This window comes from Heterodontus francisci, chromosome 32, assembly GCF_036365525.1.
Source record: "Heterodontus francisci isolate sHetFra1 chromosome 32, sHetFra1.hap1, whole genome shotgun sequence".
In the NCBI taxonomy this organism is placed as follows: domain Eukaryota; kingdom Metazoa; phylum Chordata; class Chondrichthyes; order Heterodontiformes; family Heterodontidae; genus Heterodontus; species Heterodontus francisci.
Genome location: NC_090402.1, coordinates 1,764,564 through 1,792,117, shown reverse-complemented (window position 1 = coordinate 1,792,117; position 27,554 = coordinate 1,764,564). Strand labels below are relative to the sequence as shown.

Here is a 27,554-nt window from a genome sequence, read left to right as displayed (position 1 = left end):
GTGTCTCAGAACGGGGGGGTGGGGGGTTAGTAATGGGGAGTGGGACCATGGGCTGTGTCAGGGCTGCTCCCGGTCTCAATGTGTCTCAGAACCGGAGGGGTGTAGTAATGGAGAGTGGGACCATGGGCTGTGTCAGGGCTGCTCCCAGCCTCAATGTGTCTCACACCCGCAGGGTCAGTAATGGAGAGCGGGACCATGGGCTGTGTCAGGGCTGCTCCCGGTCTCAATGTGTCTCAGAACCGGGGGCGTTTAGTAATGGGGAGCGGGACCATGGGCTGTGTCAGGGCTGCTCCCGGTCTCAATGTGTCTCACACCCGCGGGGTCAGTAATGGGGAGCGGGACCATGGGCTGTGTCAGGGCTGCTCCCGGTCTGAATGTGTCTCAGAACGGGGGGGGTTTAGTAATGGAGAGTGGGACCATTGGCTGTGTCAGGGCTGCTCCCGGTCTCAATGTGTCTCAGAACCGGGGGGGTTTAGTAATGGGGAGCGGGACCATGGGCTGTGTCAGGGCTGCTCCCGGTCTCAATGTGTCTCAGAACAGGGTGTGTTTAGTAATGGGGAGTGGGACCATGGGCTGTGTCAGGGCTGCTCCCGGTCTCAATGTGTCTCAGAACCGGGGGGGTTTAGTATTGGGGAGTGGGACCATGGGCTGTGTCAGGGCTGCTCCCGGTCTCAATGTGTCTCAGAACCGGGGGGGTTTAGTATTGGGGAGTGGGACCATGGGCTGTGTCAGGGCTGCTCCCAGTCTCAATGTGTCTCAGAACCGGGGGGGGTTTAGTATTGGGGAGTGGGACCATGGGCTGTGTCAGGGCTGCTCCCGGTCTCAATGTGTCTCAGAACCGGGGGGGTTTAGTATTGGGGAGTGGGACCATGGGCTGTGTCAGGGCTGCTCCCAGTCTCAATGTGTCTTGGAACCGGGGGGGTTTAGTAATGGAGAGTGGGGCCATTGGCTGTGTCAGGGCTGCTCCCGGTCTCAATGTGTCTCAGAACAGGGGGTGTTTAGTAATGGAGAGCAGGACCATGGGCTGTGTCAGGGCTGCTCCCGGTCTCAATGTGTCTCACACCCGCGGGGTCAGTAATGGGGAGCGGGACCATGGGCTGTGTCAGGGCTGCTCCCGGTCTCAATGTGTCTCACACCCGCGGGGTCAGTAATGAGGAGCGGGACCATGGGCTGTGTCAGGGCTGCTCCCGGTCTCAATGTGTCTCAGAACCGGGGGGGTTTAGTAATGGGGAGCGGGACCATGGGCTGTGTCAGGGCTGCTCCCGGTCTCAATGTGTCTCAGAACCGGGGGGGTTTAGTAATGGGGAGTGGGACCATGGGCTGTGTCAGGGCCGCGCTCGGTCTCAATATGTCTCACACCCGATGGGGTTTCGTAATGGAGAGTGGGACCATGGGCTGTGTCAGGGCTGCTCCCGGTCTCAATGTGTCTCAGAACCGGGGGGGTTTAGTATTGGGGAGTGGGACCATGGGCTGTGTCAGGGCTGCTCCCAGTCTCAATGTGTCTTGGAACCGGGGGGGTTTAGTAATGGAGAGTGGGGCCATTGGCTGTGTCAGGGCTGCTCCCGGTCTCAATGTGTCTCAGAACAGGGGGTGTTTAGTAATGGAGAGCAGGACCATGGGCTGTGTCAGGGCTGCTCCCGGTCTCAATGTGTCTCACACCCGCGGGGTCAGTAATGGGGAGCGGGACCATGGGCTGTGTCAGGGCTGCTCCCGGTCTCAATGTGTCTCACACCCGCGGGGTCAGTAATGAGGAGCGGGACCATGGGCTGTGTCAGGGCTGCTCCCGGTCTCAATGTGTCTCAGAACCGGGGGGGTTTAGTAATGGGGAGCGGGACCATGGGCTGTGTCAGGGCTGCTCCCGGTCTCAATGTGTCTCAGAACCGGGGGGGTTTAGTAATGGGGAGTGGGACCATGGGCTGTGTCAGGGCCGCGCTCGGTCTCAATATGTCTCACACCCGATGGTGTTTCGTAATGGAGAGTGGGACCATGGGCTGTGTCAGGGCTGCTCCCTGTCTCAATGTGTCTCAGAACCGGGGGGGTTTAGTAATGGGGAGTGGGACCATGGGCTGTTTCAGGGCTGTTACCGGTCTCAATGTGTCTTGGAACCGGGGGGGGTTTAGTAATGGGGAGCGGGACCATGGGCTGTGTCAGGGCTGCTCCCGGTCTCAATGTGTTTCAGAACCGGGGGGGTTTAGTAATGGAGAGTGGGACCATGGGCTGTGTCAGGGCTGCTCCCGGTCTCAATGTGTCTCAGAACCGGGGGGGTTTAGTAATGGGGAGTGGGACCATGGGCTGTGTCAGGGCTGCTCCCAGTCTCAATGTGTCTCACACCCGCAGGGTCAGTAATGGAGAGCGGGACCATGGGCTGTGTCAGGGCTGCTCCCGGTCTCAATGTGTCTCAGAACCGGGGGGGTTTAGTAATGGGGAGTGGGACCATGGGCTGTGTCAGGGCTGCTCCCGGTCTGAATGTGTCTCAGAACCGGGGGGGTTTAGTAATGGAGAGTGGGACCATTGGCTGTGTCAGGGCTGCTCCCGGTCTCAATGTGTCTCAGAACCGGGGGGGATTAGTATTGGGGAGTGGGACCATTGGCTGTGTCAGGGCTGCTCCCTGTCTCAATGTGTCTCACACCCGCGGGGTCAGTAATGGGGAGCGGGACCATGGGCTGTGTCAGGGCTGCTCCCGGTCTCAATGTGTCTCAGAACAGGGGGTGTTTAGTAATGGAGAGCAGGACCATGGGCTGTGTCAGGGCTGCTCCCGGTCTGAATGTGTCTCACACCTGCGGGGTCAGTAATGGGGAGCGGGACCATGGGCTGTGTCAGGGCTGCTCCCGGTCTCAATGTGTTTCAGAACCGGGGGGGTTTAGTAATGGAGAGTGGGACCATGGGCTGTGTCAGGGCTGCTCCCGGTCTCAATGTGTTTCAGAACCGGGGGGGTTTAGTAATGGAGAGTGGGACCATGGGCTGTGTCAGGGCTGTTCCCGGTCTCAATGTGTCTCACACCCGCAGGGTCAGTAATGGAGAGCGGGACCATGGGCTGTGTCAGGGCTGCTCCCGGTCTCAATGTGTCTCGGAACCGGGGGGGTTTAGTAATGGAGAGTGGGACCATGGGCTGTGTCAGGGCTGCTCCCGGTCTCAATGTGTCTCAGAACCGGGGGGGTTTAGTAATGGAGAGTGGGACCATGGGCTGTGTCAGGGCTGCTCCCGGTTTCAATGTGTCTCAGAACCTGGGGGGTTTGGTAATGGAGAGTGGGACCATGGGCTGTGTCAGGGCTGCTCCCAGTCTCAATGTGTCTCACACCCGCAGGGTCAGTTATGGAGAGCGGGACCATGGGCTGTGTCAGGGCTGCTCCCAGTCTCAATGTGTCTCACACCCGCAGGGTCAGTAATGGAGAGCGGGACCATGGGCTGTGTCAGGGCTGCTCCCGGTCTCAATGTGTCTCAGAACCGGGGGGGTTTAGTAATGGGGAGTGGGACCATGGGCTGTGTCAGGGCTGCTCCCGGTCTCAATGTGTCTCGGAACCGGGGGGGTCAGTAATGGAGAGCGGGACTATGGGCTGTGTCAGGGCTGCTCCCGGTTTCAATGTGTCTCAGAACCGGGGGGGTTTAGTAATGGGGAGTGGGACCATGGGCTGTGTCAGGGCTGCTCCCGGTCTGAATGTGTCTCAGAACGGGGGGGTTTAGTAATGGAGAGTGGGGCCATGGGCTGTGTCAGGGCTGCTCCCGGTCTCAATGTGTCTCAGAACAGGGGGTGTTTAGTAATGGAGAGTGGGACCATGGGCTGTGTCAGGGCTGCTCCCGGTCTCAATGTGTCTCAGAACCGGGGGGGTTTAGTAATGGGGAGTGGGACCATGGGCTGTGTCAGGGCTGCTCCCGGTCTCAATGTGTCTCAGAACCGGGGGGGTTTAGTAATGGGGAGTGGGACCATGGTCTGTGTCAGGGCTGCTCCCGGTCTCAATGTGTCTCAGAACCGGGGGCATTTAGTAATGGAGAGTGGGACCATGGGCTGTGTCAGGGCTGCTCCCGGTCTCAATGTGTCTCAGAACCGTGGGGGTTTAGTAATGGGGAGTGGGACCATGGGCTGTGTCAGGGCTGCTCCCGGTCTCAATGTGTCTCAGAACCGGGGGCATTTAGTAATGGAGAGTGGGACCATGGGCTGTGTCAGGGCTGCTCCCGGTCTCAATGTGTCTCAGAACGGGGGGGGTTTAGTAATGGAGAGTGGGACCATGGGCTGTGTCAGGGCTGCTCCCGGTTTCAATTTGTCTCGGAACCAGGGGTGGGGTTGGTGGGGGGTGTCAGTAATGGGGAGTAGGACATGAACTAAAGCTGGCTACCTGACCCGAACCCGACCAAAGCCGAGTACATTTGTTGGGTTTGGGTCGGGACTTTCTACATCCAGCATTCGGGTCACATCGTGCATTAAAAAAAATTAAAAGACATGTTCCCGGGAGAGGTTCTTGTTCGCTGTTGTCGGCTTGGGTTTTAATTTTATACCCGAGCCAGGCTATACCTTGGATAGTGAGAAGAGAGGAGGTAAAATGTCAGGTGTTACACCTCCTGCAATTGCATGGGAAGGTGCTGTGGGAAGGGGACGAGGTGTCGAGGGTGAGGGAGGAGTGGACCAGGGTGTCGCGGAGGGAATGATCCTTTCGAAATACCAACAGGCCTTTTATAACTCCATGCTGGCTATCCTTAATTAACTCAAACCTCTCCAAGTCACTGCAAATTTTTTCTCCGATTATTGTTTCTAAAACTTTCCCCACTGCTGATGTTAAACTGACTAGCCTGTAGTTACTAGGAGTGTGCTAACATCCTTTCTTGAACAAGGATGTCACGTTTGCTACTTTTCAATCCTCTGGCACCTCCTTCGTATCTAGGGAAGATTGGAAGATTATGATAAGCCCTTCTGCTATCTCCACTCCCACTTCCCTCAGCAACCTGGGATGCAAGCCATCTGGACCAGGTGATTTATCCACTCTAAACATAGCCAGACTTTCCAGTACATCCTTCCTATCAATTTTCACCCCATCCATTACCTCCACCATCTCTGCTTCTACCGATATTTTGTCAGCTTCCTCTTCCTTAGTAAACACCGATATGAAGTGCTCATTAAATATTCTAGTCTTGCCCTGAGCCTCTAAGCATATATCACCCTCTTTGTCCCTAATAGGCCCCACACCGCCTCTTACTACCCACTTACTATTCACAAATCAGTAGAAGATTCTTGTGTTCCCTTTTGACATTATTGCCATTATGATGTTGTAACTATGAGGAAACTATGAAGGTATGAGGTACGAGTTGGCTATGATAGATTGGGGAATGTTACTTAAAGGGTTGACAGTGGATAGGCAATGGCTAGCATTTAAAGAGTGCATGGATGAATTACAACAATTGTTCATTCCTCTCTGGCGCATAAATAAAACAGGAAGGGTGGCTCAACCGTGGCTTACAAAAGAAATTAGGGATAGTATTAGATCCAAGGAGGAGAAATATAAAATGGCCAGAACGAGCAGCAAACCTGAGGATTGGGAGCAGTTTAGAATTCAGCAAAGGAAGACAAAGGGATTGATTAAGAAGGGAAAATTGAGTATGAGAGTAAGCTTGCAGAGAACATAAAAACTGACTGTAAAAGCTTCTATAGATATGTGAAGAGAAAAAGATTAGTGAAGACAAATGTGGGTCCCTTACAGTCAGAAACGGGGGAATTTATAATGGGGGACAAAGAAATGGCCGAACAATTAACATATACTTTGGTTCTGTCTTCACAAAGGAGGACACAAATTACCTCCCAGAAATGTTGGGGAGCACAGGGCCTAGTGAGAAGGAGGAACTGTATGAAATCAGTATTAGTAGGGAAATGGTGTTGGGGAAATTGATGGGATTGAAGGCCGATAAATCCCCAGGGCCTGATAATCTACATCCCAGAGTACTTAAGGAAGTGGCCCTAGAAATAGTAGATGCATTGCTGGTCATTTTTCAAAATTCTATAGACTCTGGAACAGTTCCAACGGATTGGACGGTAGCTAATGTAACCCCACTATTTAAAAAAGGAGGTAGAGAGAAAACAGGGAATTATAGACCAGTTAGCCTGACATCAGTAGGGGGAAAATGCTAGAGTCCGTTATAAAAGATGTAATAGCTGAGCACTTGGAAAACAGTGACAGGATCGGACAAAATCAACATGGATTTATGAAAAGGAAATCATGCTTGGCAAATCTGCTGGAATTTTTTGATGATGTAACTAGTAGAAGAGATAAGGGAGAATCAGTGGATGTGGTGTATTTGGACTTTCAGAAGGCTTTCGATAAGGTCCCACATAAGAGATTAGCATGCAAAATTAAAGCACATGGGATTGGAGGTAAGGTACTGACATGGATAGAGAACTGGTTGGCAGACAGGAAACAAAGAGTAGGAATAAACAGGTCTTTTTCCGAGTGGCAGGCAGTGACTAGTGGGGTAACACAAGCTAGGACCCCAGCTATTCACAATATATTAATGACATAGATGAGGGAATTAAATGTAATATATCCAAGTTTGCAGATGACACAAAGCTGGGCGGGAGTGTGAGCTGTGAGGAGGATGCAGAGAAACTCCAGTGTGATTTGGACAGGTTGAGTGAGTGTGCAAATACATGGCAGATGCAGTATAATGTGGATAAATGAGAGGTTATCCACTTTGGTGGCAAAAACAGAAAGTCAGATTATTATCTGAACGGCGACAGATTGGGAAAGGGGGAGGTGCAGCAAGACCTGGGTGTCCTTGTGCACCAGTCACTGAAAGTAAACATGCAGGTGCAGCAGGCAGTTAAGAAGGCAAATGGTATGTTGGCCTTCATAGCGCCAGGATTAGAGTACAGGAGCAGGGATGTCTTGCTGCAGTTATACAGGGCCTTGGTGAGGTCACATCTGGAGTAATGTGTGCAGTTTTGGTCTCCTTATCTGAGGAAGGATGTTCTTGCTATAGAGGGAGTGCAGCAAAGGTTCACCAGACTGATTCCTGGGATGGCAGGACTGACGTATGAAGAGAGATTGAGTCGATTAGGCTTGTATTCACTAGAGTTTAGAAGAATGAGAGGGGATCTCATAGAAACCTATAAAATTCTAACAGGACTGGACAGACTAGATGCAGGAAGGATGTTCCCGATGGTGGGGGAGTCCGGGACCAGGGGTCACAGTCTAAGGATAAAGGGGTAAGCCATTTGGGACAGAGATGAGGAGGGATTTCTTCACCCAGAGAGTGGTGAACCTGTGGAATTCTCTACCACAGAAAGCAGTTGAGGCCAAATCATTAAATATATTCAAGAAAGAGTTAGATATAGTTCTTAGGGCTAAAGGGATCAAGGGATACGGGGAGAAAGCGGGAACAGGTACTGAGTTTGGACGATCAGCCATGATCGTATTGAATGGCGGAGCAAGCTTGAAGGGCCAAATGGCCTCCTCCTGCTCCTATTTTCTATGTTTCTATGTAATAGAAAAATTCGACAAGAAGTGCAGGGCAATGGAAGGTTAATTCACGGAGTAGGAATATATGTTCCATGATGAAACCCAAGACTCCATTAGATTTTTTTGGTTGTTTTTTGCGCAAAGCTAAATCTCCATTTTCATGCCATGTAGCTGGACTCTGATATCCCAGTGTTTCTCCCCATGTAAGTTATAGATCCATCTTCCCATCCTGCTTTATGTAGACTACACCTGGCTTTGTTCTCATTCACTGAAGCTTTTGATGTCCTTTTGAAATGTTCTGTCTTCACAAATCACTTGATCTGAGCTTCGTATCATCTGCAAATGTCAACAAGTTTCCTTCTATTCTCAAACCCAGGACAGAAAACGTTAAGACTCTGGTCATGTTTGCATAACGTTATCCTCTGCAGCAGATTGTGAATTGACGTGTTTCAGACTGAGTTACAACATTAACAGGATCATTTATCCATCTTCCCATTGCACCCACCCCTCCTCTCCACAGTAACAGAATACTCAGGAAGGAGAAGACCAGCAGCTCCCAGTAATGCCATTGAATCTATGAAAACTACAAGCAATGTACACATCCGCAACAGTCAGCATGTTAGACCTGTACATTTGTGTGATCTGAATAGAGTGCTAGACATGGGAGAAGGAGGGAGACAGGGATAGGGGAAAAGGGAAGGAGGGAAAGAGGGGGGGAGGGTGCAGGGGAAGGGGCAAAATAGTTTGCAGTGTTTGACCGAGAGGGTGGACCTTCATGGGTGGACCTTCATGGCCAATAATGCACAGGAAGCTCCCAGGACCATTACCGTTAAATGGCTGAGGCCAGGAGCTGTGTAAAGTTAAATGGCCAGAATTGGAGGAGTGCAGAGATCTCAAGGTCGGGGCTGGAGGAGGTTACAGAGATAGGGAGGGGTGTAGGGGCTGGAGGAGGTTATAGAGATAGGGAGGGTTGTAGGGGCTGGAGGAGGTTACAGAGATAGGGAGGGGTGTAGGGGCTGGAGGAGGTTCCAGAGATAGGGAGGGGTGTAGGGGCTGGAGGAGGTTACAGAGATAGGGAGCGTTGTAGGGGCTGGAGGAGGTTACAGAGATAGGGAGGGGTGTAGGGGCTGGAGGAAGTTACAGAGATAGGGAGGGTTGTAGGGGCTGGAGGAGGTTACAGAGATAGGGAGGGGTGTAGGGGCTGGAGGAGGTTACAGAGATAGGGAGGGTTGTAGGGGCTGGAGGAGGTTACAGAGATGGGGAGGGTTGTAGGGGCTGGAGGAGGCTACAGAAATAGGGAGGGTTGTAGGAGCTGGAGGAGGTTACAGAAATGGGGAGGGGTGTAGGGGCTGGAGGAGTTTACCGAGATGGGGAGGGGTGTAGGGGCTGGAGGATGTTACAGAGATTGGGAGGGTTGTAGGGGCTGGATGAGGTAACAGAGATAGGGAAGGTTGGAGGGGGCTGGAGGTGGTTACAGAGATAGGGAGGGTTGTAGGGGCTGGAGGAGGTTACAGAGATAGGGAGAGGTGTAGGGGCTGGAGGAGGTTCCAGAGATAGGGAGGGGTGTAGGGGCTGGAGGAGGTTACAGAGATAGGGAGGGTTGTAGGGGCTGGAGGAGGTTGCAGAGATAGGGAGGGGTGTAGGGGCTGGAGGAGGTTACCGAGATAGGGAGGGTTGTAGGGGCTGGAGGAGGTTACAGAGATAGGGAGGGGTGTAGGGGCTGGAGGAGGTTACAGAGATAGGGAGGGGTGTAGGGGCTGGAGGAGGTTACAGAGATAGGGAGGGGTGTAGGGGCTGGAGGAGGTTACAGAGATAGGGAGGGGTGTAGGGGCTGGAGGAGGTTATAGAGATAGGGAGGGTTGTAGGGGCTGCAGGAGGTTACAGATAGGGAGGGGTGTAGGGGCTGGAGGAGGTTACAGAGATAGGGAGGGGTGTAGGGGCTGGAGGAGGTTACAGAGATAGGGAGGGTTTTAGGGGCTAGAGGAGGTTACAGAGATAGGGAGGGTTGTAGGGGCCGGAGGAGGTTACAGAGATAGGGAGGGGTGTAGGGGCTGGAGGAGGTTATAGAGATAGGGAGGGTTGTAGGGGCTGGAGGAGGTTACAGAGATAGGGAGGGGTGTAGGGGCTGGAGGAGGTTACAGAGATAGGGAGGGGTGTAGGGGCTGGAGGAGGTTACAGAGATAGGGAGGGTTGTAGGGGCTGGAGGAGGTTACAGAGATGGGGAGGGTTGTAGGGGCTGGAGGAGGTTACAGAAATAGGGAGGGTTGTAGGAGCTGGAGGAGGTTACAGAAATGGGGAGGGGTGTAGGGGCTGGAGGAGTTTACCGAGATGGGGAGGGGTGCAGGGGCTGGAGGATGTTACAGAGATGGGGAGGGTTGTAGGGGCTGGATGAGGTTACAGAGATAGGGAGGGTTGTAGGGGGCTGGAGGTGGTTACAGAGATAGGGAGGGTTGTAGGGGCTGGAGGAGGTTACAGAGATGGGGAGGGTTGTAGGGGCTGGAGGAGGTTACAGAAATAGGGAGGGTTGTAGGAGCTGGAGGAGGTTACAGAAATGGGGAGGGGTGTAGGGGCTGGAGGAGTTTACCGAGATGGGTAGGGGTGTAGGGGCTGGAGGATGTTACAGAGATGGGGAGGGTTGTAGGGGCTGGATGAGGTTACAGATATAGGGAGGTTTGTAGGGGGCTGGAGGTGGTTACAGAGATAGGGAGGGTTGTAGGGGCTGGAGGAGGTTACAGAGATAGGGAGGGTTGTAGGGGCTGGAGGAGGTTACAGAGATAGGGAGGGTTGTAGGGGCAGGAGGAGGTTACAGAGATAGGGAGTATTGTCGGGGCTGGAGGAGGTTACAGAGATAGGGAGGGTTGTAGGGGCAGGAGGAGGTTACAGAGATAGGGAGGATTGTAGGGGCTGGAGGAGGTGACAGAGATAGGGAGGGTTGTTGGGGCTGGATGAGGTTACAGAGATAGGGAGGATTGTAGGGGCAGGAGGAGGTTACAGAGATAGGGAGGATTGTAGGGGCAGGAGGAGGTTACAGAGATAGGGAGGGTTGTAGGGGCAGGAGGAGGTTACAGAGATAGGGAGGATTGTAGGGGCTGGAGGAGGTTACAGAGATAGGTAGGGTTGTAGGGGCTTGAGGAGGTTACAGAGATGGGGAGGGTTGTAGGGGCTAGAGGAGGTTACAGAAATAGGGAGGGTTGTAGCAGCTGGAGGAGGTTACAGAAATGGGGAGGGGTGTAGGGGCTGGAGGATGTTACAGAGATAGGGAGGGGTGTAGGGGGCTGGAGGTGGTTACAGAGATAGGGAGGGTTGTAGGGGCTGGAGGAGGTTACAGAGATAGGGAGGGTTGTAGGGGCTGGAGGAGGTTACAGAGATAGGGAGGGTTGTAGGGGCAGGATGAGGTTACAGAGATAGGGAGGACTGTAGGGGCTGGAGGAGGTATCAGAGATAGGGAGGGTTGTTGGGGCTGGAGGAGGTTACAGAGATAGGGAGGATTGTAGGGGCTGGAGGAGGTTACAGAGATAGGGAGGGTTGTACGGGCTGGAGGAGGTTACAGAGATTGGGAGGGTTGTAGGGGCTGGAGGAGGTTACAGAGATTGGGAGGGTTGTAGGGGCTGGAGGAGGTTACAGAGATAGGGAGGGTTGTAGGGGCTGGAGGAGGTTACAGAGATGGGGAGGATTGTAGGGGCTGGAGGAGGTTACAGAGATAGGGAGGATTGTATGGGCTGGAGGGGGTTACAGAGATAGAGAGGGTTGTAGGGGCTGAAGGAGGTTACAGAGATAGGGAGGATTGTCGCGGCTGGAGGAGGTTACAGAGATAGGGAGGATTGTAGGGGCTGGAGGAGGTTACAGAGATAGGGAGGATTGTAGGGGCAGGAGGAGGTTACAGAGATAGGGAGGGTTGTAGGGGCTGGAGGAGGTTACAGAGTTAGGGAGGGTGTAGGGGCTGGAGGAGGTTACAGAGATAGGGAGGATTATAGGGGCTGGAGGAGGTTACAGAGATAGGGAGGATTGTAGGGGCTGGAGGAGGTTACAGAGATAGAGAGGGTTGTAGGGGGCTGGAGGTGGTTACAGAGATAGGGAGGGTTGTAGGGGCTGGAGGAGGTTACAGAGATAGGGAGGGTTGTAGGGGGCTGGAGGTGGTTACAGAGATAGGGAGGGTTGTAGGGGCTGGAGGAGGTTACAGAGATAGGGAGGGTTGTAGGGGCTGGAGGAGGTTACAGAGATGGGGAGGATTGTAGGGGCTGGAGGAGGTTACAGAGATAGGGAGGATTGTATGGGCTGGAGGGGGTTACAGAGATAGAGAGGGTTGTAGGGGCTGAAGGAGGTTACAGAGATAGGGAGGATTGTCGCGGCTGGAGGAGGTTACAGAGATAGGGAGGATTGTAGGGGCTGGAGGAGGTTACAGAGATAGGGAGGATTGTAGGGGCAGGAGGAGGTTACAGAGATAGGGAGGGTTGTAGGGGCTGGAGGAGGTTACAGAGATAGGGAGGGTTGTAGGGGCTGGAGGAGGTTACAGAGATGGGGAGGATTGTAGGGGCTGGAGGAGGTTACAGAGATAGGGAGGATTGTATGGGCTGGAGGGGGTTACAGAGATAGAGAGGGTTGTAGGGGCTGAAGGAGGTTACAGAGATAGGGAGGATTGTCGCGGCTGGAGGAGGTTACAGAGATAGGGAGGATTGTAGGGGCTGGAGGAGGTTACAGAGATAGGGAGGATTGTAGGGGCAGGAGGAGGTTACAGAGATAGGGAGGGTTGTAGGGGCTGGAGGAGGTTACAGAGTTAGGGAGGGTGTAGGGGCTGGAGGAGGTTACAGAGATAGGGAGGATTATAGGGGCTGGAGGAGGTTACAGAGATAGGGAGGATTGTAGGGGCTGGAGGAGGTTACAGAGATAGAGAGGGTTGTAGGGGGCTGGAGGTGGTTACAGAGATAGGGAGGGTTGTAGGGGCTGGAGGAGGTTACAGAGATAGGGAGGGTTGTAGGGGGCTGGAGGTGGTTACAGAGATAGGGAGGGTTGTAGGGGCTGGAGGAGGTTACAGAGATAGGGAGGGTTGTAGGGGCTGGAGGAGGTTACAGAGATAGGGAGGGTTGTAGGGGCAGGATGAGGTTACAGAGATAGGGAGGACTGTAGGGGCTGGAGGAGGTATCAGAGATAGGGAGGGTTGTTGGGGCTGGAGGAGGTTACAGAGATAGGGAGGATTGTAGGGGCTGGAGGAGGTTACAGAGATAGGGAGGGTTGTACGGGCTGGAGGAGGTTACAGAGATTGGGAGGGTTGTAGGGGCTGGAGGAGGTTACAGAGATTGGGAGGGTTGTAGGGGCTGGAGGAGGTTACAGAGATAGGGAGGGTTGTAGGGGCTGGAGGAGGTTACAGAGATGGGGAGGATTGTAGGGGCTGGAGGAGGTTACAGAGATAGGGAGGATTGTATGGGCTGGAGGGGGTTACAGAGATAGAGAGGGTTGTAGGGGCTGAAGGAGGTTACAGAGATAGGGAGGATTGTCGCGGCTGGAGGAGGTTACAGAGATAGGGAGGGTTGTAGGGGCTGGAGGAGGTTACAGAGATAGGGAGGATTATAGGGGCTGGAGGAGGTTACAGAGATAGGGAGGATTGTAGGGGCTGGAGGAGGTTACAGAGATAGGGAGGATTGTAGGGGCTGGAGGAGGTTACAGAGATAGGGAGGATTGTAGGGGCTGGAGGAGGTTACAGAGATAGGGAGGATTGTAGGGGCTGGAGGAGGTTACAGAGATAGGGAGGATTGTAGGGGCTGGAGGAGGTTACAGAGATAGGGAGGATTATAGGGGCTGGAGGAGGTTACAGAGATAGGGAGGATTGTAGGGGCTGGAGGAGGTTACAGAGATAGGGAGGATTGTAGGGGCTGGAGGAGGTTACAGAGATAGGGAGGATTATAGGGGCTGGAGGAGGTTACAGAGATAGGGAGGATTGTAGGGGCTGGAGGAGGTTACAGAGATAGGGAGGATTGTAGGGGCTGGAGGAGGTTACAGAGATAGGGAGGATTGTAGGGGCTGGAGGAGGTTACAGAGATAGGGAGGGGTCTAGGGGCTGGAGGAGGTTACAGAGATAGGGAGGATTGTAGGGGCTGGAGGAGGTTACAGAGATAGAGAGGGCACGAGCCCATGGAAGGATTTGAACACAAGGTTGAGAATTTAAAAACCGAGCTGATAATGGCCTCGGAGCTGCCGAGCTAAAGTTTATTTCTTTGATTGATAGGTAACCATCATGACCTGCCCTGCTTCCACTCTCCGAATAGCCACTTTCTGCAAGAGTTCTCGGATATTTCTGTCCAAATCTAATCTGCAGTACTTTAGCACCTCAGCTACTCGGAGCACAGCTGCAGAGAGGATTGTGCCCTCCAGCAAGACTCTCAAACAGGAGAAAACCGATTCTAAAGGACCAACCAAGCCACTACCAAAATGTGCCGATGTGGTGGTGATCGGTGGAGGCAGCCTGGGCTGCCACACTCTCTACCATTTGGCGAAAATGGGGATCACCAATGTGGTCCTGCTGGAACGGGACCAGCTGACAGCAGGGACCACCTGGCACACGGCTGGTAAGGATGGGCTTGGGCGGATTGACGGGGGTCGGGCAGTCAGGAGGATGGGGAGAATGGGAGAGGTGCATTTCTCTGGCCAGACAGAAGGAGTGAAATTCTGAAATTGTCTGACTGGGAGGTTCCGTCAGTGGCCGGGCCTGTATCCTGTGGGGTTGGGACCAAGAGCGACATCACAGGGAGAATGTCTCTTTCACAAGGTTACGTCATTTAGCCCTTCGAGCCTTTTCCACCATTCTGATGGATGATCTGTACCTTAATTCCATCTCACCACCTTGGTTCAATAATCCTTAATCCCCTCACCTAACAAAAATCTATCAATCTCAGTTTGGACATTTTCAGTTGAACCCCCAGCATCAACAGCTTTCTGGGGGATTGAGTTCCAGATTCCCACTCCCCTCAGTGTGAAGAAATGCTTCCTGACATCACCCCTGAACGGCCTGGCTCGAATCTTCAGGTTCTGCCCCCTTTGTTCTGGACTCCCCCCACCAGGGGAAATAGTTTCTCTCTGTCGACCCCATCAAATCCTTTAATCATCTAAAACCCCTCGATTAGATCATCCCTTAATCTTCTGTACTTGAGGAAATGCAAGTCTTGTCTGTGCAACCTCGTAATTTAACCCTTTTAAGCCCTGGTATCATTCTGGTGAATTTGCCCTCCACCTGCTTCCTGAGGTGTGGTACCCAGAACAGAACACTTAGACGTTGCCCCACTAGCTCCCCTACCCTCCCTTCACTCTCTTCACTTCTACTTTCCACAGGACTCTTGTGGCAGCTGCGGCCTAGTGACATTGAGATTGAGCTCCTGAGGCACACGAGAGAGGTCGTGAGTAAAGATCTGGAGGAGGAGACTGGGCTGCACACAGGCTGGATTGAGAATGGCGGCCTCTTCATCGCCTCCAACAAGCAGCGACTGGACGAATACAAACGCCTCATGTCGGTGAGTGCCAGCGCTGGGCACTGATTCAGCATACACATCACCCAGGAGAGGCAGGGCGAAGGATTTCAATGCTGGTCATGAAGACAGGACTCAGTTGGGGTCTCTGTGAATATTTGATCTTTTCTGTACAAGGCGATTCATTAAGTTCCTGGAAACCTAAAGGGGCAGAGTCTGGGCACTGCCGGATGCGGGCGCTGCCGGGTCTGGACTGCTGCCAGGTCTGGGTGAAGCTGGGTCTGGGTGCAGCCGGGTCTGGGTGCAGCCGTAAACCCTCTTTTCTATCAGTTTGGTTTTCTCAGCTGTTCAAAACGTCAGATGTGAACGACACTGTGTCTGAGCAGATTATCCCAACTCCCACTGATCCATGTTAAACGCCAATCTTCCTTCCCTCTCTGTGATTCCTGAACAATTTTGCTGTCCTTTCTATTGTTTGTCAAACTCCCTACTTTGCATCATCAACAACAAAGTTCAGAGTTGTCTTCCCTACATGCAAGCCCAAATCATCATTGGGAATGGAGAATGACTCTGACCCCGGGGCAATCACGGCCTGACCCTAATTCTCCAATTCCTACTCACCTAGACCAGCTGGGTCTGCTAATCTTCCTTCAACACCCATGTTGCATCACTTATTTTCCACTTCTGAAGCACAATTGGTATCTTTAGGAGGATTCACAAGCTATGGCCAGAGTTTCTGCTATCTCTCTCCCCTCCTTCCTCCTTTCCCCTTCCCTCTGCTGTCTGCTGTCTCTCTCCCCTCCTTTCCCCTTCCCCCTTCCCTCTCCTGTCTGCTGTCTCTCTCCCCTCCTTCCCCCTTCCCTCTCCTGTCTGCTTCTCCTGTCTGCTGTCTCTCTCCCCTCCTTTCCCCTTCCTCCTTCCCTCTCCTGTCTGCCTTCCAACTCCCCTCCTTCCTCCTTCCCCCTTCCCTCTCCTGTCTGCTGTCTCTCTCCCCTCCTTCCTCCTTCCTCCTTCCCTCTCCTGTCTGCTGTCTCTCTCCCCTCCTTCCTCCTCCTCCCCCTTCCCTCTCCTGTCTGCTATCTCTCTCCCCTCCTTTCCCCTTCCCTCTCCTGTCTGCTGTCTCTCTCCCCTCCTTCCTCCTTCCCCTTCCCTCTCCTGTCTGCTATCTCTCTCTCCTCCTTCCCCTTCCCTCTCCTGTCTGCTGTCTCTCTCCCCTCCTTCCTCCTTTCCCCTTCCCTTTCCTGTCTGCTATCTCTCTCCCCTCCTTCCCCCTTCCCTCTGCTATCTCTCTCTCCTCCTTCCTCCTTTCTCCTTCCCTCTCCTGTCTGCTATCTCTCTCCCCTCCTTTCCCCTTCTCCCTTCCCTCTCCTGTCTGCTATCTCTCTCCCCTCCTTTCCCCTTCCCCCTTCCCTCTCCTGTCTGCTATCTCTCTCCCCTCCTTCCTCCTTCCCCCTTCCCTCTGCTATCTCTCTCTCCTCCTTCCCCTTCCCTCTCCTGTCTGCTGTCTCTCTCCCCTCCTTCCTCCTTTCCCCTTCCCTTTCCTGTCTGCTATCTCTCTCCCCTCCTTCCTCCTTCCCCCTTCCCTCTGCTATCTCTCTCTCCTCCTTCCCCCTTCCCTCTCCTGTCTGCTATCTCTCTCCCCTCCTTTCCCCTTCCCCCTTCCCTCTCCTGTCTGCTATCTCTCTCCCCTCCTTCCTCCTTCCCCCTTCCCTCTGCTATCTCTCTCTCCTCCTTCCCCTTCCCTCTCCTGTCTGCTGTCTCTCTCCCCTCCTTCCTCCTTTCCCCTTCCCTTTCCTGTCTGCTATCTCTCTCCCCTCCTTCCTCCTTCCCCCTTCCCTCTGCTATCTCTCTCTCCTCCTTCCCCCTTCCCTCTCCTGTCTGCTATCTCTCTCCCTCCTTTCCCCTTCCCCCTTCCCTCTCCTGTCTGCTATCTCTCTCCCCTCCTTTCCCCTTCCCCCTTCCCTCTCCTGTCTGTTGTCTCTCTCCCCTCCTTCCTCCTTTCTCCTTCCCTCTCCTGTCTGCTGTCTCCTCTCTCCAGCCTATGATTGATCCACTTTCAGTTCTGATCATTTTTACAATACAAATTCCTTTTTTTTAATTTTCTTTCCAAGTTGTTCCACATTCTCCTCCCGTGGCCTCCATTCTCACTCCAATCATCATTTGTAATACTTTGATTTTATCCACTCCCTATTTATTCCTCTTTCTAAATATTCTTGTACTTATACATGTTTATGATCCTCTCACTGTCCCCTTTCATAGTACCCGCTCGCTGCCTTTCATATACCCCAGCAGCCTCCTCACGATGCTTTCTATATTCCTCATGATTCTATTTACATCATTAACCTGAACTTGATCATATTCCTACTTTAAGGTACTAACGACATAGGCAGGAAGAGAGATGAGGTCCTGCAAAGTGAATATAGGGAGTTAGGCAGAAGGTTAAAAAGCAGGACCTCTAGGGTTGTAATCTCAGGATTACTCCCTGTGCCACGTGCTCGTGAGGGTAGGAATAGGAGGATAAGGCAAATGAATGTGTGGCTGAAGAGCTGGTGTAGGCGGGAGGGCTTCAGCTACTTGGATCATTGGGATCTCTTCTGGTGCAGAGGTGACCTGTACAAGAGGGACGGGTTGCATCTAAACTGGAGGGGGACCAATATCCTTGTGGGGAGGTTTACTAGTACTACTCGGGAGAGTTTAAACTAGTCTTGCAGAGGGGGTGGGACCCAAAGTAGTAGTCTCTCCGATGAGCTAGTTGAGGCAAATGTAGAGGTTAAAGCAAGCAAGTCCAGTAGGTAGGCCGGGCAGGACAGGGAGCATGGAAGGTCTGGTAGGCTAAACTGCATTTACTTTAATGCAAGAAGCCTTACAGGTAAGGCAGATGAACTCAGAGCATGGATCGGTACATGGGATTGTGATATTATAGTTATTACGGAAACGTGGTTGAGGGATGGGCAGGACTGGCAGCTCAATGTTCCAGGGTACCGATCCTTCCAGCGTGATAGAGGTGGAGGTAAGAGAGGAGGGGGAGTTGCACTATTGATTAGGGAGGACATCACGGCAGTACTTAGAGAGGATATCCCGGGGGGAATGTCCAGCGAGGCCATATGGGTAGAACTTAGAAATAAGAAAGGGGTGATCACTTTGATGGGATTATACTATAGGCCCCCGAATAGTCAGAGGGAAGTGGAGGAGGATATATGTAGGAAAATCACAGATAGGTGTAGGAATTATAGGGTTGTAATAGTAGGTGATTTTAACTTCCCTAATATTGACTGGGACTGCCTTAGTGCTAAGGGATCAGATGGGGAAGAATTTGTTAAGTGTGTCCAGGATAGTTTTCTGAAGCAGTATGTGGATGGCCCTACTAGAGAAGGGGCTACACTCGACCTCCTCTTAGGAAATGAGGCTGGGCAGGTGGTTGATGTGTCAGTGGGGGAGCACTTTGGGACCAGTGACCATAACTCTATTAGCTTCAAGATAGTTATGGAAAAGGATAGGACTGGTCCTCAGGTTGAAGTCCTAAATTGGGGGAAGGCTAATTTCGATGGCATCAGACAGGAACTCTCAAAAGTTTAATGGGAGAGGCTGTTTACAGGTAAAGGGACGTCTGGCAAGTGGGAGGCTTTCAAAAGTGAGATAGGAAGAGTTCAGGGCCGGCATGTTCCTGTTAGATGGAAGGGCGAGGCTGGCAAGTTTAGGGAACCTTGATTGACGAGCGATATTGAGGGTCTGGTCAGGACAAAGAAGGAGGCATATGTCAGGTATAGGCAGCTGGGATCAAGCGAGTCCCTCGAGGAGTATAGGGGATGTAGGACTACAGTTAAGAAGGAAATTAGGAGGGCGAAAAGGGGCCATGAGATTTCCCTGGCAGATAAGATAAAGGAGAATCCTAAAAGATTCTATAAGTATATTAAGAGTAAAAAGGTAGCTAGGGAGAGAGTAGGTGCCCTTAAGGATCAGTGTGGCAATCTATGTGTGGAGCCATAGGAAATGGGCGAGGTCTTAAATGAATATTTCTCGTCCGTATTTACCATGGAGAAGGTCATGGAAGCTAGTGAGTTCATGGACGGGAACACCGATATCCTGCAGCATATCAACATTACAAAGGAGGATGTGTTGGAGGTTTTGAAGTGCATTAAGGTGGATAAATCCCAGGGCCTGACTAGGTGTATCCTAGGATGCTATGGGAAGCAAGGGAGGAGATTGCTGGGGCCCTGGCAGAGATTTTTGTATCATTGTTAGCCACGGGTGAGGTACTGGAAGACTGGAGGATAGCTAATGTTGTGCCTTTATTTAAGAAGGGCAGCAAGGATAAGTCCGGGAACTACAGGCTGGTGAGCCTTACATCAGTGATGGGAAAGTTATTGGAAGGGATTCTGAGAGACAGGATTTATATGCATTTGGAAAGGCATGGTCTGATTAGGGATAGTCAGCATGGCTTTGTGTGTGGGAAATCATGTCTCACGAATTTGATTGAGTTTTTCGAGGAGGTGACCAAGAGGATTGATGAGGGCAGGGCGATGGACGTTGTCTACATGGACTTTAGCAAGGCCTTTGACAAGGTCCCGCATGGTAGGCTGGTCCAGAAGGTTTTAACACATGGGATCCAGGGTGAGCTAGCCAATTGGATACAAAATTGTCTTGGTGATAGGAGGCAGAGGGTGGTAGTGGAGGGTTGTTTTTCAGATTGGAGGCCGGTGACCAGTGGTGTGTCACAAGGATCGGTGCTGGGCCCTCTGTTGTTTGTCATATATATTAATGACTTGGATGTGAATGTAGGGGGCATGATTAGTAAGTTTGCAGATGACACCAAAATTGGTGGTACAGTGGACAGTGAAGAAGGTTGTCTAAGGTTACAACAGGATATAGATCAACTGGGAAAGTGGGCAAGGGATTGGCAAATGGAATTTAACGCAGACAAGTGTGAAGTGATGCATTTTGGGAAGTTAAACAATGAATGGCAGGGCCCTGGGGAGTGTTGTTGAGCAGAGAGACCTTAGGATGCAAGTACATAGTTCCCTGAAAGTGGCAACACAGGTAGACAGAGTGGTGAAGAAGGCGTATGGCATGCTTGCCTTCATCGGCCGAGGCATTGAGTACAAGAGTTGGGACGTCATGTTACAGTTGTACATAACGTTGGTTAGGCTGCGTTTGGAGTACTGTGTGCAGTTCTGGTCGCCGCACTACAGGAAAGATGTGATTAAGCTCGAGAGGGTGCAGAAAAGATTCACAAGGATGTTGTCTGGTTTGGAGGGCTTGAGTTATAAAGAGAGATTGGATAGACTGGGTCTGTTTTCCCTGGAGTGAAGGAGGCTGAGAGGGGACATGATAGAGGTATATAATATTATGAGAGGCATAGATAGGGTAGATAGCCAGAGTCTGTTTCCCATGGTAGGGGTGACTAAAACTAGAGGGCATAGATTTAAGGTGAGAGGGAGGAGGTTTAAAGGGGATCAAAGGGGTAAATTTTTCACACAAAGAATAGTGGGTATCTGGAATGAGCTGCCTGAGGAGGTGGTGGAGGCAGGAACAGTAGCAACATTTAAGAGGCATCTGGACAGGTACTTGAATGAGCAAGGCATAGAGGGATATGGAATTAATGCAGGCAGGTGGGATTAGTATAGATGCGCATTATGGTCGGCATGGATGCGGTGGGCCGAAGGGCCTGTTTCTATGCTGTACGATTCTATGACTCTAAGTTCCAGTTTGGTTTTAATCTCTCTCTTTGCACCACTCATTCACCTTGAATGAATATATTTATTTTGTCCCGTTGCGCGCTTTGTCAGATTTGAAGGTTTCCCACTGCTGATGCATTGACCTGTAGCTAATCTTTCTGTCCAGTTTGGTTCAGTTTGGGCCTGATCTTATCTTTCCCTTTTTCCTGTCCAGCTCCCTTATCCTTGACACTTCATTATCCTTGCCTTACGTTGAACTGAACTGTGGTGTGCTCACTGTTTCCCAATTCTCCAACTGTCACATCAGTTAGTTTTCTCTTTTCATTTTGCAGAAATAAATAAGTGATACTTTCCTGTTTTAAATTCATTCCTGGAATGTGGGCGTCACTGGCCAGGCCAGCATTTATTGCCCATCCCTAATTGCCCTTGCGAAGGTGGTGGTGAGCTGCCTTCTTGAACCGCTGCGGTCCATGTGGGGTAGGTACACCCACAGTGCTGTTAGGGAGGGAGTTCCAGGATTTTGACCCAGTGACAGTGAAGGAACGGTGATATAGTTCCAAGTCAGGATGGTGTGTGACTTGGAGGGGATCTTGCAGGTGGTGATGTTCCCATGTATCTGCTGCTCTTGTCCTTCTCGATGTCAGCCTCAGCTCTGTAAATAGCACTTTCACCTCTGAATCAGATGTTCGTGCCAAGTCCCATTCCAGAAAGTTGAGCACAAAATCTTGGCTGAGAATCCAAGTGCAGTACTGAGGGAGCACCCACTGTCGGAGGGTCAGTACTGAGGGAGCACCCACTGTCGGAGGGTCAGTACTGAGGGAGCGCCGCACTGTCGGAGGGTCAGTACTGAGGGAGCACCCACTGTCGGAGGGTCAGTACTGAGGGAGCGCCGCACTGTTGGAGGGTCAGTACTGAGGGAGCACCCACTGTCGGAGGGTCAGTACTGAGGGAGCGCTGCACTGTCGGAAGGTCAGTACTGAGGGAGTGCCGCACTGTCGGAGGGTCAGTACTGAGGGAGCACCCACTGTCGGAGGGTCAGTACTGAGGGAGCGCTGCACTGTCGGAGGGTCAGTACTGAGGGAGCGCCGCACTGTCGGAGGGTCAGTACTGAGGGAGCACCCACTGTCGGAGGGTCAGTACTGAGGGAGCGCCGCACTGTCGGAGGGTCAGTACTGAGGGAGCGCTGCACTGTCAGAGGGTCAGTACTGAGGGAGTGCCGCACTGTCGGAGGGTCAGTACTGAGGGAGTGCTGCACTGTCGGAAGGTCAGTACTGAGGGAGCACCCACTGTCGGAGGGTCAGTACTGAGGGAGCACCCACTGTCGGAGGGTCAGTACTGAGGGAGCGCCGCACTGTCGGAGGGTCAGTACTGAGGGAGCGCCGCACTGTCGGAGGGTCAGTACTGAGGGAGCGCCACACTGTCGGAGGGTCAGTACTGAGGGAGTGCCGCACTGTCGGAAGGTCAGTACTGAGGGAGCACCCACTGTCGGAGGGTCAGTACTGAGGGAGTGCCGCACTGTCGGAAGGTCAGTACTGAGGGAGCACCCACTGTCGGAGGGTCAGTACTGAGGGAGCGCCGCACTGTCGGAGGGTCAGTACTGAAGGAGTGCCGCACTGTCGGAGGGTCAGTACTGAGGGAGAGCTGCACTGTCGGAAGGTCAGTACTGAGGGAGCACCCACTGTCGGAGGGTCAGTACTGAGGGAGCACCCACTGTCGGAGGGTCAGTACTGAGGGAGCGCCGCACTGTCGGAGGGTCAGTACTGAGGGAGTGCCGCACTGTCAGAGGGTCAGTACTGAGGGAGTGCCGCACTGTCGGAGGGTCAGTACTGAGGGAGTGCCGCACTGTCGGAGGGTCAGTACTGAGGGAGTGCTGCACTGTCGGAAGGTCAGTACTGAGGGAGTGCTGCACTGTCGGAAGGTCAGTACTGAGGGAGTGCCGCACTGTCGGAAGGTCAGTACTGAGGGAGTGCCGCACTGTCGGAGGGTCAGTACTGAGGGAGTGCTGCACTGTCGGAAGGTCAGTATTGAGGGAGTGCCGCACTGTCGGAGGGTCAGTACTGAGGGAGTGCCGCACTGTCGGAGGGTCAGTACTGAGGGAGTGCCGCACTGTCAGAGGGTCAGTACTGAGGGAGTGCCGCACTGTCAGAGGGTCAGTACTGAGGGAGTGCCGCACTGTCGGAGGGTCAGTACTGAGGGAGTGCCGCACTGTCAGAGGGTCAGTACTGAGAGAGTGCCGCACTGTCGGAGGGTCAGTACTGAGGGAGTGCCGCACTGTCAGAGGGTCAGTACTGAGGGAGTGCCGCACTGTCGGAGGGTCAGTACTGAGAAAGTGCCGCACTGTCGGAGGTGTCGTCTTTTGGATGAAATATTAAACTGAGACCTCGTCTGCCCTTTCAGTTGGACATAAAATATCCCACGGCCATTATTCGAAGGACTGATTTTCTGCTCACTGTCCAACACCCAAAGCAAATGATCTGATCCCTTTTTGTCCAATAAGTCTGTATGGGATCTTGCTGTGTGAAAATTGGCTGCCTCATTTCCTACATTAGAACAGTGACACAAGAACACTAGAAATAGGAGCAGTAGACCATTCGGCCCATTGAGTCTGCTCTGCCATTCAATACGATCATGGCTGATCTTGGACTTCAACTCCACTTTCCTGCACACTCCCCATATCCCTTGATTCCCTGTAAGACCAAAAATCTATCTATCCCAGCCTTAAATGTATTCAACGATGGAGCATCCACAACCCTCTGGGGGAGAGAATTCCAAAGATTCACAATCCTTTGAGTGAAGTAATTTCTCCTCATCTCAGTCCTAAATGATTGGCTCCTTATCCTTAGACTGTGTCCCCGTGTTCTAGATTCCCCGACCAGTGGAAACAATCTCTCAGCTTCTACCCTATCAAGCCCTTTCAGAATCTTGTATGTTTCAATTAGATCGCCTCTCATTCTTCTAAACTCCAGAGAATATCGGCCCAATTTACTCAGCCTCTCATCGCAGGACAACCCTCTCATCCCAGGGACCAATTTAGTAAATCTTCGCTGCACTGCCTCCAGTGCAAGTATATCCTTTCTTAAATGTGGGGACTGAAGCTGCACACAGTATTCCAGGTGCGGTCTCACCAAAACCCTGTACAATTGTAGCAATACTTCTTTATTCCTGTACTCCAAACCTCTTGCAATAAAGGCCAACATGCCATTTGCCTTCTTAATTGCTTGTTACACCTGAATGTTAACTTTCTGCATTCCTTGTACAAGTACCCACAAGTCTCTCTCAACATTGACACCGACAAGTTGCTTTTCAAAAAATTCTGCTTTTCTATTCTTATGACCGTAGTGAATAACTTCACACTTCCCGATATTATACTCCATCTGCCATCTTGTTGCCCACTCACTTAATCTGTCCATATCTCTTTGCAGCCTCTCTGTGTCCTCCTCACAACTTGTCTTTCCACCTACCTTTGTATCATCAGCAAACCTAGATACATTACTCTCCTTCTCTTCATCTAAGTCATTAATATAAAGTGTAAATAGCTGAGGCCCCAGCACTGATCCTTGCGACACTCCACTATTCACTGCCTGCCAACTTGAAAATGCCCCATTTATGCCCACTCACTGCTTCCTGTCTGTTAACCAATCATCTATCTGAGCTAATATATCATCCCCAACACCATGAGCCCTTATCTTACCTATTAACCTTTTGTGTGGCACCTTATCGAATGGCTTTTGGAAATCCAGGTATACTACATCTACTGGTTCCCCTTTATCTACCCTAATAGTTGCATCCTCAAAAAACTCTAATAAATTTGTCAAACAGGATTTCCCTTTAGTAAAACCATGTTGTCTTATTCTAATCATACTGTGCTTTACTAAGTGCATTATTAATACTTCCTTAATAATAAATCCCAACTTTTTCCCGATGGCTGATGTTAGGCGAACTGTCCTGTAGTTCCCTGTTTTCTCTCTCTGTCCTTTCTTGAAAAGCGGTGTAACATTTGTCAACTTCCAATCTGATGGGACAGTTCCTGAGTCTAAGGAATTCTGGAAAATCATAGCCAGCGCATCCACTATCTCCGCAGCTATCTTTTAGAACCCTAGGATGTAGACCATCTGTTCCCAAGGATTTGTCAGATTTTAGCCTTTAAGTTTCTCCAATACTTCTCTGCTGATTGGAATTTCCTTAATTTCCTCACTCTTTAGCCCCTAGATTACTGCCTATTTCTGGTGTGGAACTTGTGTCTTCTACTGTGAAGACAGACACAACATATTTGTTCAGTGACTGCACTTCATGAAGTACCCCATGGACGTGAACTGATTTGGGACATGCTGAGCTAATGAAAGGCTCTATATAAATTTAAGTTCTTTCATCTCGAGTTTGTGTGGAGTGTGGGAAAGGGAGCAGGGGGTTGCTGCTGACGTAGCCTTCGTTTGATGCAGAGTATCTTGTGCATTTGGCAGATTGTAGTGCGCTCAGTCACCCAATATTCTTGTACTGTCTCTAAACTATTTGTGGTTCTCCCCTCGATCATATTGCATCATTTCACTTCCTATTTTTGAACTGTGTATGGATTCTGTATTAACTCCATTGTCACATTCTCACAGTGATATGGGATCCCTCACTAACACTCCCACCCCTTTTACTATTTTATCTCTCTTGAACATGTTAAAACCAGCAATATTAACTTTCCCAGTCCTGTTCAAAACTCACCCATGTATCCATTCTAACCACTACATAGTTATGCATGTCTGTAATTCACTAATTCTGTTTGTGATTGGTGCATTCGTGTATTTACCACACAATCCTGAATCCATTGTTCATCTCAATTTTGTTTCGGGGTTTTTTCATTTCATTTTTTGATGCCCTTTTTTTCTACAAGTATTTTTATCTCTCTGAAGGTCACTAAAACTAGATACACATGAGGAAACATTATTTTACACAGTGAGTTGTTGTGGTCTGGAACGCGCTGCCTGAAAGGGCAGTGGAAGCAGATTCAATAATAACTTTCAAAAGGGAATTGTATACAATACTGGTAATTCTGGGCTCCACACTTTAGGAAGAATGTCAAGGCCTTGGAGAGGGTGCAGTGGAGCTTTACTAGAATTTTCCAGGGATGTGTTATGTGGAGGGACTGGAAATGCTGAGGCTGTTCTGCTCACAGCAGAAAAGGTTAAGAGGAGATTTAATAAAGGTGTTGAAAATCCTGAAGAGTTTTGACACAGACACGATGGGCCTCCTCTGCTGTATCATTCTATGATTCTACCTCAAAACAGCTTTCTCTTTCTCTTTCAACTGGGTGTCTCACAATGTCAGTCACGTTGCTGTGGGTCTGGAGTCACATAGAGACCAGACTGGGAAAGGACAGCAGGTTTCCTTCCCTAAAGGACATTAATGAGAATCTGACAGCTCCACATTCACTTTTACTGATTGCAGATTTTTATTTCCAAATTTAAAAAAAACTGAATTCAAATGATCTAATTTTAGTTTAGTAACAGAACCACGACAATCCCAACATGAGAACACCCACTTTTGTGAAATAAAAAGAAAGATCTACATTTTTATAGCACCTTTTACCACCTCAGGATGTCCCAAAGAACTTCACTGCCAATCAGAACTTTCTGAAGTGTAGTCACTGTTTGAATGTAGGAAATTTACACACAGCAAGATCCCACAAACAGCAGTGTGCTAATGACCAAATCATTTGTTTCAGTGATTCTGGTTAAGGGATAACTATTGGTCCGAGGACACTGTGGAGAACTTCCCTGCTCTTCTTCAAAATAGTGGCCATCAGACCTCTTACATCTACCCGAGAGAACAAATGGAGCCTCAGTTTAATGTCTCATCTGAAAAGTGGCACCTCCGACAGTGCGGCCCTCCCCCAGTACTGACCCTCCGACAGTGCGGTGCTCCCCCAGTACTGACCCTCCGACAGTACAGTGTAGCGCTCCCTCAGTACTGACCCTCCGACAGTACAGTGCAGCGCTCCCCCAGTACTGACCCTCCGACAGTGCGGTGCTCCCCCAGTACTGACCCTCCGACAGTACAGTGTAGCGCTCCCTCAGTACTGACCCTCCGACAGTGCGGTGCTCCCCCAGTACTGACCCTCCGACAGTACAGTGTAGCGCTCCCTCAGTACTGACCCTCCGACAGTGCAGCACTCCCCCAGTACTGACCCTCCGACAGTGCGGTGCTCCCCCAGTACTGACCCTCCGACAGTACAGTGTAGCGCTCCCTCAGTACTGACCCTCCGACAGTACAGTGCAGCGCTCCCTCAGTACTGACTGTCCGACAGTACAGTGTAGCGCTCCCTCAGTACTGACCCTCCGACAGTACAGTGCAGCGCTCCCTCAGTACTGACTGTCCGACAGTACAGTGCAGCGCTCCCTCAGTACTGACCCTCCGACAGTACAGTGCGACGCTCCCTCAGTACTGACCCTCCGACAGTACAGTGCGGCGCTCCCTCAGTACTGACTCTCCGACAGTACAGTGCGACGCTCCCTCAGTACTGACTCTCCGACAGTACAGTTACGGCGCTCCCTCAGTACTGACCCTCCGACAGTACAGTGCGACGCTCCCTCAGTATTGACCCTCCAACAGTACAGTGCAGCGCTCCCTCAGTACTGACTCTCCGACAGTACAGTGCGACGCTCCCTCAATACTGACCTTCCGACAGTACAGTGCAGCGCTCCCTCAGTACTGACCCTCCGACAGTACAGTGCGGCGCTCCCTCAGTACTGATCCTCGTACAGTGCGGCGCTCCCTCAGTACTGACCCTCCGACAGTACAGTGCGGCGCTCCCTCAGTACTGACCCTCCGACAGTACAGTGCGGCGCTCCCTCAGTACTGACCCTCCGACAGTACAGTGCGGCGCTCCCTCAGTACTGATCCTCGTACAGTGCGGCGCTCCCTCAGTACTGACTCTCCGACAGTACAGTGCGACGCTCCCTCAGTACTGACTCTCCGACAGTACAGTTACGGCGCTCCCT

General features: G+C 51.6%; 1 protein-coding gene across 1 annotated transcript in view; it reads left to right on the top strand.

Moving 5' to 3' along the window:
• The window catches only part of sardh (sarcosine dehydrogenase), a 342,235-nt gene that overhangs the window by 111,475 nt on the left and 203,206 nt on the right, over positions 1–27,554 (top strand). Inside the window, exons 2-3 of the mRNA XM_068012002.1 lie at positions 13,660–13,999; positions 14,760–14,938. Of these exons, the coding sequence (XP_067868103.1) occupies positions 13,669–13,999; positions 14,760–14,938 (510 nt within the window). The 5' untranslated portion in view covers positions 13,660–13,668. The remainder of the gene's footprint in view (positions 1–13,659; positions 14,000–14,759; positions 14,939–27,554) is intronic.